At 39.6% G+C, this 12,451-nt stretch overlaps 1 protein-coding gene across 6 annotated transcripts in view; it reads left to right on the top strand.

Moving 5' to 3' along the window:
- Window positions 1-12,451, top strand: part of PIP5K1A (phosphatidylinositol-4-phosphate 5-kinase type 1 alpha) — a 40,595-nt gene that overhangs the window by 10,736 nt on the left and 17,408 nt on the right. For 4 of the 6 annotated variants that reach the window (XM_049616291.1, XM_049616288.1, XM_049616285.1 and 1 more), the window contains exons 2-4: window positions 2,566-2,604; window positions 10,111-10,142; window positions 12,232-12,312. In XM_049616291.1, coding sequence (XP_049472248.1) covers window positions 2,566-2,604; window positions 10,111-10,142; window positions 12,232-12,312 — 152 coding nt within the window. The remainder of the gene's footprint in view (window positions 1-2,565; window positions 2,605-10,110; window positions 10,143-12,231; window positions 12,313-12,451) is intronic. The other 2 variants (XM_049616290.1, XM_049616286.1) reach the window with 1 other exon arrangement.

The following is a 12,451-nucleotide window of genomic DNA, read 5'->3' as shown; positions in this document are numbered from 1 at the left end:
CATGTTGTGCCTCGCACCTACAGGGGTGTAATTAAAATGGCTTTCAGTATTTCAGGGTAACAAGGACCAGAGAGATTGCTTTAGAAAAGTGCAGCAGATAACTGGGCTGATTGTGTTTCTGTTTTGTGTAGGTTTTTGCTTTTGCCTTTTTTTTCCTTTTAAAACCTCTGGCTCTCACTCTTCTCAACCAAGAGAACCCCTGAGAGTTAGCATTTTGCTTCCAAAAGTCTGTTTATATCTCTTTGTGCTCTGTGTAGGTATCCTTGACACGTTTGATGTGGTAGTATTGGAAAGTCATTGAGCTAGGTCTCTGGGATTGCTTCTGTAGGACTTGCCCAGGCGCAACTCCAGTTGTCTGAGGAATGCACATCCGGCCAGCCTCTGGCGTCCCCAAATTATATGTGTACTTCAAACATTGAAGTCAGTCACACACTGCCTCTTAGTTTTTCATCTGATGGATGATGTCATCTCATCTCCAACGGAAATGCTTCTGTTCTGAAAGTGCAGGGAGAGGCTCTGGTATTAAGGCCAAGTCTGTTTTGTTCTACACTCTGGTGGGGGGAGAAACAACTCTAATGTCGGAGGTTTTTATGGTTGGGAAATATCTTTATTTCAGTTATCTCCTCTTTTAAAGTCAACTCATTTCCCCTTCTGAAGTTTGCTTTTTTATACTTCTCAGAATTATATTGATGGTTTTTCTTTTCCTCTACATTTTCTCCTTCTTAATAGTGAATATTAGTCTGCAAGTAGTTCAGTGCTAACAAGCAAATATATGGAGAATCCCATTGGTGTTTTGCCAAGTGACTAGAAACCAGCCCCTCCAGTACCTTTTTCATCAGAAACATAAGTTAGGGTGGGGCTGAGGACCAAAATGGAGTGCTTCCTTAAGACTGGTCCAGAGTTCTCCGAAAAGTACTCTGTGACGTGGTGTGATGATTCAGTGTTGTATTTTAGCAAACTTGATTGGATTGTTTCCACTTTAGCACTTGACTGGTTCAGCTGTTTTGAAATTATTTTAGTAACATTAAAGATTTCCCAGCTTATTTTCATAATTTGGAGGGTAGATCTTTTATATTTTTCAGGGCCTGGTATCCAGGAGATGCGCTGAAATTAAGTACCTGTTTTATAGGAAAATACTGATATTCTGGAGGACATGAAAGATAAACCTCTTCAGAGAGAGCCTCTTATATGTGTTGATGAATGTTTCAGGTTGTACAAACATCTCAAAGTGATTTGTGGCAGAGAGTGAGTGTAGAGGAGTCATGCTTATTTGTAGCTTGGGATTGTGTGCATTCTGGACATTCTCTTTTCACATTTTTCTTCTAGTGTATCTCTGCAGCCGCTCACTATGATTATAATGAGCTTGAGATAATGTGTGAGGAGGGAGTGATATTGGTCTGTATGTGTGGGACTATCTTGTAGTGGTTTACTAGGGAAAATGGAGTAGTAAAGCCATCCCTGTGTATCTCTTTTCTTTAATTATGAAATTATCTATGTAATTATTTTTTCCAGAAATTTTACATAGATAAGGGAAAATTAATATTTAAAATTACAAAATCAACCTAATTTTGGATCTTTTCATTGTATGTAAATACATGTGAATTTATAGATAAGTGTTTGACAAAAGTATTGTACTATATAATTTTTTAAACTTTTTTCATATCCTATTCTTAAATATACATAAGAATAATAGTTTATATATTCTATTCATGACATGATTTATATCACCAATCTCCTTTTGTTTAGATTTTTTTCTAATTACAGTATCTATCCAATAATAGTTATTACATACAATGCTGCAGTAAATATCTTTGTATATACGTCTTTATCCACTTGGCTATTTCTTTAGGATAAATTCTCACTTCTAGGTCAAATTGTATATATATGTTTTTAAGACTTTTTGCTAGGCATGACCAGATTATCCTTCAAGAATGGAAGACCCTCAAATAAAATGTACATACATTTTTTTTAAATTTATTTTTATTTATTTATTTATTTATTTTTAAATTTTTTTTTTCAACATTTTTTATTTATTTTTGGGACAGAGAGAGACAGAGCATGAACGGGGGAGGGGCAGAGAGAGAGGGAGACACAGAATCGGAAACAGGCTCCAGGCTCCGAGCCATCAGCCCAGAGCCTGACGCGGGGCTCGAACTCACGGACCGCGAGATCGTGACCTGGCTGAAGTCGGTCGCTTAACCGACTGCGCCACCCAGGCGCCCCACATTTTTTTTTAAAGGGTAGATGCCTGTATACAGATGAGCTTTGCACCTGAAATTTTCTTGTCAATATGAAACCACTCCAGAGTGAAATGATTTGGGTTACAAATTTTGTGACCACTCTTGGAATTTTCTGCCAGAGCTTCTCTTGTTTTTTGGACATTTACTCAGAACTGCAAAAAAATTGTACATTTCAAGTATGGTGCTGGGGATCGGGTTAAGTAAGCCCTGTTCACAATTTTAAACTTTAGAGGGGTTTTGTTTTTGGTTTTTTAATATGCTTATTCTGCTGTAAGCAAGTAGAACCCTCGAAGTAAGTGATAACTTTCTGTTTTTCCTCATTTAGGTTTCAACTTTCTGTGCTGTGGGGTCAGCCGTAAGAGAGGTAGATCTGATGTGTATCTGTGCTGAAGAAGCATGAGCTCCTCGCAGTAACTAGCAGCCAGCGTCTTTTCCCCATAACAGTGACAGACTTTGTGTAGTGGTCACTACATGGCCTTCTTCTGGGAAGGCTGTGGGTGTCTTGCAAGCATTATTTGATACTAGCTCCCATTTCTCTCTGCCCTTCCCAAAAAAGATGCTATCTTAACACAGAAAGTTCTTTTCTTACAGTTCCACAGTATGATACAAATCAGTCAACTACCTTTTGTCTCCCTCAAAATCTTCACATAACTTCCTTTCCTTTTGTTTCATTAAATTAGTCCAAACTCTTCTTCTTTTCCCTTTCTACTGCATTTTTCATTTCTCTGACCCTTCCCATCCTGTAGATAGGTTTCCTAATTCACATGCAGATAATAGTTACTAGTTATTTATAGAGCATTTATCATATGTTAAATGCTATACGTGATTTAATTCTCTTAACAGCCATATGAGGAACATGTTATTATTTGCTTATTTTATACATGAGGTAACCAAGGCCTAGAGAGTTTTCACTAACTTGTGCAAGCTTGCCTAGTTAGTGATGGATCAGGTATTCAAACCTCAGGTGTTCTGATTTCAGAGCCCACATTTCTACCCACGGTGCTGCTATTGCTCCCCTGACTAATCTGAAAGTCTGTGTGTGAACTAATGTGATTTTAAACCAGATTAACTATTTATTGTTGAATGGTTACTGACTGAACCAGGAATCCTTGGTGAAGGAGAAAGTAGTACAGAAGACAACTTCCCCTTCTGACCTTAGCTCTCCTAGAAAAACAACAAAATTCTGAGCTCTTCTGTGCATAAGATGTGGAGTTATTGATTCTTTCATTCTTTCAGAAAGTATCTTAGAAGTTAACGTGCCAAGGATTGGTAACGATTATGCATTCAGTTCCAAGATCCCTAAAACAAAACAAACACAAAGAGTTTGTCTATCAGATGCCTTCTTTTTGTCCACTGAAAATTCAATAATCCTAAAAGCCTTATGCTTTTAATCAGAGCCAGTCATGGTCCCACACACACCAAAAAGAAAACTCTAATCTGAGATGGAGTTCTTTTTTTGTCTCCAAGTTATTGATGTTTTATTACAGAGACAAAAAGGTACTTTTCTATTACTAGTGAGGACCTTAACGTCTGTAAAACTGCTCTTGCAAATATTAGACTTGAAAGAGGTTTCTACTGCTCTAGAATACAGGCATTATTTGGTCCAGAACAAATATAACTTCACTAAAAGAAGCAAAAGGTATTTTCCTACTCTTCTTGCCAGTAACATTGATGACTGTTACCAGAGGGACAGAATTGTCATTATTGTTAATTTAAGATGGAGAGGAGGAGGACTGAAGGAGAAGGACTCTTATCAGTGAAAATGAAAAAAAGATTTCCTTGTCTCGAAGAAATGCAAGGTCTCAGGGGAAGAAAATTGTGTTCATATTGTCTTTTAGAAGTTCTGAGATTAATTTAGTTTAGTAGAGTATTCTAGTTCCCTTGGTGCTTGCTTGGGCTCTCTAGACACTAGGTGGCCAGGAAATTGAAAACAAAACTCTCTTAGAAGAGAGTTGAATTGGGGATTAGGAATGTGAATTCGTGTTCTGGCTCTGTCACTACCTTTGCTTTCTGATTTTTGAGCACATCCCTTAATGCTTTTGCTTTTACTTAAAAAAGAAGATTAGACTAAAATTCTCAAAGGCCCTTTTGGAATTACTTTTTTCATAATATAAATGGTTATTGATTTGTTAGCTTGACAATGGGCAAGTAGCTTTGTTTATGACTGAAGGAGCTGAGTTTTCAACTTTTGTTTAAAAATCAACTTTCATCAATAGCTATAGATTTCAGGGGCGCCTGGGTGGCTCAGTCAAACATCTGACTTTCCCGGTTGTGGGAGCCCCGCACGGGTCGGGCTCTGCACTGGGTGTGGAGCCTGCTTGAGATTATCTCTCTCCCTCTGTCTCTGCCCCTCCCCATATCCTGGGGTGTCTCTCTCTCTCTCTCTCTCAAACAAACAAACAAAAAAACAAAAAACCCATCTGTAGATTTTAGCCAGACTGAGCTTGTGTTGTTAGAATTTTTTAAAATTCCCAAAGTGAGTACACCCTTGCATCTCTAGGTCTTTTCCATTTTCTTCTTTCTGCAGAGTAACTAGGGTTCGATATTGCCATGGTTGTTTCTATATCATCTATTGTCCCGCTCAAAAATAAGTTATTTGAACGATTAATTTTTTTCTGATGCAGCCTTTTTGTCAAGGCTTCATTTCTTGCTTTCAGTGCTGCAACATTAGTTGTTTAGAATGTTTCTTGGTCCAGGGCCTGTTAATGAGAAGGAGTCCCATAGTCATGAAGGAAACAGACTATGGACATGACTTGGGAATTTAGTGCAATATATAAAGAATTTTACTTCAGAACTTCATCTGGGTGCTTACTTTTTACCAGAGAAACCTCTCAGAAAGAAGCCAGCTCAGACGAAGTTGATTATCCAGACTTGTTTCCTTCTGTGGTATTTTTTCCCTAAACTTTTAATTATAAAATTTTTAAGCCATACGCAAAGTAGAACGAAAACTATAAAGAACCTCCTGTGCCCATCATCTAGCTTCAGCAGCAATATTTTGCAAGTTGGTTGCATCTATTCTCCCATTTCCCTACCTCCACCCCTTAGAATATTTTAAAGCAATCCCAGTCTTCATGTGATTTCAGCATAAATACTTCATAATGTTATTCCTACAGATAGGGACTGTATTTTAGGGGGAAAAGGAGGGAGGGAGTTATGACATAACCATAGTAGTATTGTCACATCTACAAAATTAGTAGTCGTTATTTATTTCTCCTCTCAAGGTTCCTGTCCCAGAAATCTTTTTAGTTTACTACTTATCTGATCAGCATCCAAACAAGTTTCATACATTATACTTGGTGGATATGTCTCTTAAGTCCTTAATTTAAATGGTTCCCAAAGCCTGTAGTACTGTTTTAAGGGTCAAATGAGATACGTTTGTAAGCTTTCAAAGTGCTATACAAATAAACATTTTGCCAGTGGAAAGAAATACTTTCTAAAAAAGTATCAGCATTTCCGTTGAGTCTTGCAGTCAGCATTAAGGAAAACTAGGAGGATCTGCCCAAGTGATAGCAGAAAAAAAAAGAAAAATTTGTGAGCTCCTCTAGGTCAGGAACATAAAACTCTGTCCATAGTGCCTGGCATCATTCCTGACATGTAACAGATGATCAATTAATAGTTTTTAAATAAATGAATGAGGTGGGGGAGCAGAAATAATTCATCATTGAACTGGTGTTGGGAGGTGTTAAAATTGAGCTGGCGAGAGGTGGGTCCAGGACCTTTTTTTTTTTTTAATTTTTTTTTAAATGTATGTTTATTTTTGAGAGACAGAGACAGAGTGCAAGTGAGGGAGGAGCAGAGAGAGAGGGAGACACAGAATCAGAAGCAGCCTCCAGGCTCTGAGCTGTCAGCACAGAGCCCAACACAGGGCTCGAACTCACAAACCGTGAGATCATGACCTGAGCTGAAGTCAGATACTTAACCGATTGAGCCACCCAGGTGCCCCTCTAGGACCTTCTTTATAGCTAAGCTGTCAGCTTCCATATCTGCCCCCCCTGGGTAATGTGCTGTCCTTTCTTGTAGCACATGCCACGTTTCATGGTGTGGACTGATGATGTAGGCTTTTTCAAAATTTATGTATTTTAAAAATAATCTCCACACTCAATGTGGGGCTCAAGCTCATCACCCTGAGATCAGGAGTTGCATGCTTCACTGACTAAGCCAGCCAGGCACCCCAATATGTAGGCATTTTAATAATCCTTGAGAGTTTTGGCTTAGATGGGAGAGGCAGGCCCCCAGTTTCTCAGGAGAAAAGTTTTTCCCTGAGTAAAGTAAATTTTAACATTGGAGCTCTGCCCTATACTGTTTCCCTACCCAAAAAGAGAATGATATATATAGATCATGGATATGGATTATAAGATAATAACATATCTTTATCAGAGAGAATTTTTCACAAAGATGCTAGAAAACAAACTTTCTGCTAAACCATATTCTAGTCTTATCCATAGGGATGAATCTCATTTCCCTTAAACATTGGCTGGCTGGCATTACCAAGCCCGGTGTTGCCATGCTGAGTTGGTCTCCCCCCAACCCCCCAACTTCTCCTTCAGTTCCCTCAGCTCCTCTTCCTCCTCCTTCTGTACTTACAGAAGAGAAAGTTTGATTATGAGGTGAACAGGTACAATGCTGTTGACTCTTCGGTCTCATGGACTTCTCTAGTAGACAGTTTCTTATTGACAGAGCTTTGGACCAAGTGGTCAAGCCTTAGCAGGTGGTATCTGGTTCCTTGAAATGTCACTCTGTTCTTTATTAGGTTTGTAGACCAACCTGGGTGTTAACAGCAACACTGGTAAAATTCTCTAGATATTTTTCTCTTCCCTTCCATTGTTCATTTTTGTTAGATTCGAGCTCCGGTCTGTGCCACAGGGGCAGAACTTCAAGCAAGGAATAGAGTAAATCTTAGGTCCATGTTCTCTTTGAAGAGAATATTACTTGGTCTGATTGTTACTATTTAGATCCCAATATTGTTCTAACTGCTTCAGCTATAGTGTCCTTGGGATTAATCCCAGTTTTGCGCTTGCTGATAGCTAAGCCATTGGCACCAAAATTCTGCTAAGTGAACTCCTCCCATCCTGGTTCTGGGTACTTTTGCAAGAGTGTAGCAGCTGTAGAGCTACAATTTTTGTGGGATAAAACTAGCAAAATAGAACTTTTCAGGGAGTAAGAAAGCCATATACCTAACTCCGTGCCTTGAAATCACTTAATCTGCCTTTTTATCTGCATTGTTTAACTTTGTCCAGTGACTACTTCTCTACAGAGGAGGAAATACTGTCAGACTAGGGCTGGATGTTGGCTTTTCTTGGTTCTGCCAGATCGCTTCCAAACCTCTTCCTCTGGGATAAAAAAGGAAAGGATAGGCCAAGCATTGACCAAGGAGTGCAGAATCAGTGTTCGTCTTCTTAACTGAAAGCCTACTGATTTTCTCATTGAGAATCACTGATTCCATAGTTGCATGTATGCACTTGCAGGAGGGTTGGGGAGGGGGGGGCGCGTTGGGAGGAGCCAAGTAATTTGAGATGCTGATTAAAATTTCATGAAGGTCTAGGTAATTGAACATTAAACCTTGCTACGGGCCCAACTTTGCTCTTGCTTTAGAAATCACAGAGTTGGGGCGCCTGGGTGGCTCAGTCGGTTAAGCGTCTGACCTCAGCTCAGGTCATGATCTCACAGTTTGTGAGTTTGAGCCCTGCATCGGGCTCTCTGCTGTCAGTGCAGAGCCCGCTTCAGATCCTTTGTCTCCCTTTCTGCTCCTCCCCCGCTCATTCACAAGTGCGCTCTCTCTCAAAAATAAACATTAAGAAAAAAAGAAATCGGGGTGCCTGGGTAGTAGCTCAGTCAGGCGTCCAACTTCGGCTCAGGTCATCATCTCATGGCTCGTGAGTTCGAGCCCTGTATGGGGCTCACTGCTGACAGCTCAGAGCTTGGAGCCTGCTTCAGATTCTGTCTCCGGCTCTCTCTGCCCCTCCCCCACTGTCTCACTGCCTCTCTGTGTGTGTGTGTGTGTGTGTGTGTGTGTGTGTGTGTGTGTGTGTGTCAAGTATAAACAACAACAAAGAAATCATGCAGAAAGAACATATTTGTATAACGCTTTATAGTCTATTTGATTTAGCTTATCTAATCTTTACATAAGCCTTCTAATATAGGTTCTTTTTTAGTTAAGTATAGAGAACAATTTTCCTGATTTAAAAGAGATTTGAACCCAGGTCTTCTGATTTTTAAATAGCTCAGCATGTTGACTCTTGGCTAAAAGGTTGTAAGATATAAAAGGTTAGACTTTTTTTTGTTGGTGGTGGACACTTTATTGTAGGTCAGTAGCAGTTTTAATCCTAAATCTGAATCATCCTGGCTTATTGTTCCTTGGAAGCTTAGTTTAGGATTCCATTACTAATTTACCTAGTCTTTTACCTAAGTAAGTTGATGATTGAAGATGAAGCATCTCTAAAGGGTATAGATTATTGGGCTCTACTGGTTTTTCAGTTTTCTGGGTCATTTTATGTAGCATATCTTGCTAACAGCTAGGTGACATTTTCATTGCCTCCGTTTTTGGGAAGAGGAGTGAAAACTATCTGTTCCCCATTTTTTGCCACCCTGACTCACTCACTATCGGGAAGGAAATTTTACTGCTCTGTTTATTGGTAACAGAAATACTTGGTCTGTGGCCTCTGTACAACTAAGGGCTAATTATCACAACCTTGCCTCTGAGCCCAGCTGTATTCTGAAATTCTCAGGGCCCTTGATCAGTTGTCTTAAACAGTCATAATTAGAGCTTTACCTTATTGCCCTTAATCCCATGTGTCTGTTGCCTCACCATTAATCCTTATACATATAGTGGAACCGGGGTCTTCCTACTCAAGTATTAACTTACATTATTGAAGATCCATCCCATCAGTCTCTTTTTAATTTTCTTTAATATGGCTAATCTTTATTCCCTTTGAATTCGTTAGAATTAGATTGAAGTGATATATCAGTAGTCTTTGAAGGTATAGATCGATATTCTCCAATATGAAGGGGAGGACAGTCTGTCTCTGAGTGTTCATGTGTCTCCAGTATGATCATGGATGAAAGTTATGGGGATGACAGACCCTTGAGAATTGATTTAACCTTTCAGGGTAGGTTTTCTACAGATAGGTTCTTTTAGTCACTTTAGCTAAATATATTCTTACAATCTTTCCTAAACTTAAGTGAATAAAAGTCATAATACAAGATTGAACCACACACTTGTCTTACACATCTGCATTGATTAAATATTTGGTAAGTAAAACTCACTTTAGTAAGTAAATGCCAACAAATTCCTGTTGGGTTTACAGCAGAAATCAAGGTGAGGAGGTAGAGATGCAGAATCTTCATTATTTTGACATTGCATTTTCTCGTCTTTAGCTGCCTCATTTCCATAGATCAACTCTTTACCTTTTTTTCTGAAATAATTAATTAGGAATAAAGCACCATAGATAGGCTCTAAAAGTTCTTACCCTTTTACCACTAAAGGAAAAATTATCAAGCCCTAGACTCTCCAGTGGGTCTTTAGGTATCTCTTATACCTGTTCTCTTTCAGCCCTGGTATCAAATGAGACCCTCTTGACTGATGGTTAAATGTATCAAGAACAGATATATTTTCCAGAAAAAATATCACCTGAGTAAGAAAAGGGACTAGAACAAGAATGGAATATGCATAAGGGTTCTGTGAGTATGGAGGAAGAAGAGGAATGAATATTTAAAACCCCTTCCCAGAAGGATCTAGTATCAGAGCAAGAGGCAGGGGCTCATGGGTTTAGTTTGACGCAAACCCCGATTGTTTCAGTGTGCTTGATAGAGATTGTGGGTACTAGTGTGTGTGTACACACTTGTAATTGTGTTTTGTTTATTCTTTTAACAGCATCTGGAATCAAGAGACCCATGGCATCTGAGGTGAGTTTTATATTGATATCATGTTTCTAAAGCTTTAATTCTGGGATAGAAGGATACCTGTTTATAACATCTTTATTTTTAACCCTCGGATCTTGGAAGCTAGACTAGATTCTTACATGTCTTTGGTAAGCTAGAAATTATACAACTACCTTTGTTGCAGTTTATTGTAGGTATTAATAGCTCACATTGATGATTACAAAAATTTTTTTTTAGTGCTTATTTTTGAGAGAGATATAGAGCGTGAGTGGGGGAGGGGCAGAGAGAGAAGGAGACATAGAATCTGAGCTGAGCTTAACCAACTGAGCCACCCAGGCGCCCCTATCTTTTTTTTTTTTTTTTTTAATGTATCAAATACAGTGTACCAGAGAGTAAATAATTTACCTAAGTGCCCTTTATTCTTAATTAGTCCTGTAAACACCGCTGTGAACTAAGTACCATTGTTATCCATGTGTTACAGATAAGAAGAGTGAGGATTAGAGGTTTTGTAACTTGCCCAAGGTCACACAACAAGTGGGATCAATAAGGCTGGGGTTAAAACCTGCACAGTCTGGCACTAAAGCTCACTCTGGTTTTTGCTGTTACTGCCTTCTGGTTACATAGCTTCAGTGAATTTAAAGAACAACTTTTAACCATACAGATGCTGTTAATTGCCCAAATTTTTCTTTTCTGTGCAGAATATCTTCCATTTGCTTAACTTTCTTTCTATTCATTATTTCCTGAATCTCTTCTTACTTCTTGCCTCTCTCCTCGGTTTTATGACAGGGCTTCAGAATGCAGACCCCCTTTGGCCTGTGATTTTAGATTTTTCTCTTGAGAACCTCTTTCAAGATCTTTGAGATTCTTTACTGAAGGTTTTCTGACACTAAGGGCCTCAGCAAGAACAGTAAAACTTGAATATCAGGCCCTAAGATCATCATACCCTATTTACACTGGGCTTTTTTGCCTCTGGCTTGTTAACTTAAGGAGTATTGACTTCATGAAGAATACCTTTGTGTCTTGTGCTTCATCTTGATGTGGGGAATTGCCTTCTAGGCTCAGCTGCTGTACTGTGTTACTCCTTCCTCATTTCAGGGGCTGTCATGTGGGTGGAAAACAAAGCCAAAGCTCATTCACAGGAATCTCTTCATGGCCCTGAGGCCCCTGTCTCAGGAGTCCTCTTATTGCCTCAGCTTTTTAGTGCCTCAACTAGCAGTACTTTCATTTGCAAGTGGCTAGATCATTGTTACTGGTGAATTCACTTTGGGCAAATAGTGTTCAGGTCGGGTTGAAGGTTAGAGAGTTAGTAATTTCTGAAAGGAGGTTGGTGAAAAAAAGAAGGTCTGTGGAACTACTTTTAACCTATCTGCTTCTGTGAACTGAGGTTTGTTCTTTTTCCTGGAGCAGCTATTTCGTAGTTCTCTTGTTTCTGCTTTTCCTTAATGATACTCATTTTTTTTTTTAATTTATTTTTGAGAGAGAGAGCATAGGTGAGTGAGTGCTAGTAGGGGAGGTGGGAGTGGGGGGGAGAGAATCCCAAGCAAGTGCAGCCCGATAAGGGACTCAAACTCACAAACCATGAGATCATGACCTGAGCAGAAACCAAGAGTTAGACACTTAGCCAACTGAGCCACCCAGGCACCCTGGTACTCATTTTTTAAATGTCATCTTTCTGAGGATCAAAGGTGAAGCATGTGGGGCACCTAGGTGGCTCAGGCAGCTGAGTCCAACTCCGATTTCAACTCGGGTCATGATCCCAGAATCATGGGATCGAGCCCCACATCAGGCTCTGTGCTGAGCGTGGAGGCTGCCTAAGATTCTCTCTCTCTGTCCCCCCTTTTCCATCTCCTCCAGCCTGCATTCTCTCTCTCTCTCTCAAAAAAAGTGAAATATTTGTGCCTAGGAATTTTCTGTGTTCTTCTAGCCAGTTAATTCATTGGGAAGCAACACTAGAGCTGTCTATTTGCACGGAATGAATCTTGTGAAGACTTTATAAAATGTTCTTCTAGAAAGGGTAGGTTGAGTGTTTCGGTTTGTTTTAATGTACCATCACAGTAGCTGTATGGTGTATGGCATGGGGATTGTGTGCTAATTTTGACTCTTCTTTTTCCAGGTGCCATATGCCTCTGGCATGCCCATGAAGAAAATAGGCCACCGAGGTGTTGATTCCTCAGGAGAGACGACATATAAAAAGGTATGTCTGGGGGCACCTGGGTGGCTCAGTTGGTTGAGTATCCGACTTTGTCTTGGGTCATGATCTTGCGGTCTGTGAGTTTGGAGCCTGTTTCGGATTCTGTCTCTCTCTCTCTCTCTCTCTCTCTCTCTCTCTCTCT

Source organism: Panthera uncia, assembly GCF_023721935.1.
Source record: "Panthera uncia isolate 11264 chromosome C1 unlocalized genomic scaffold, Puncia_PCG_1.0 HiC_scaffold_4, whole genome shotgun sequence".
Classification (NCBI taxonomy): domain Eukaryota; kingdom Metazoa; phylum Chordata; class Mammalia; order Carnivora; family Felidae; genus Panthera; species Panthera uncia.
This window is presented reverse-complemented; position numbering and strand designations above follow the sequence as displayed.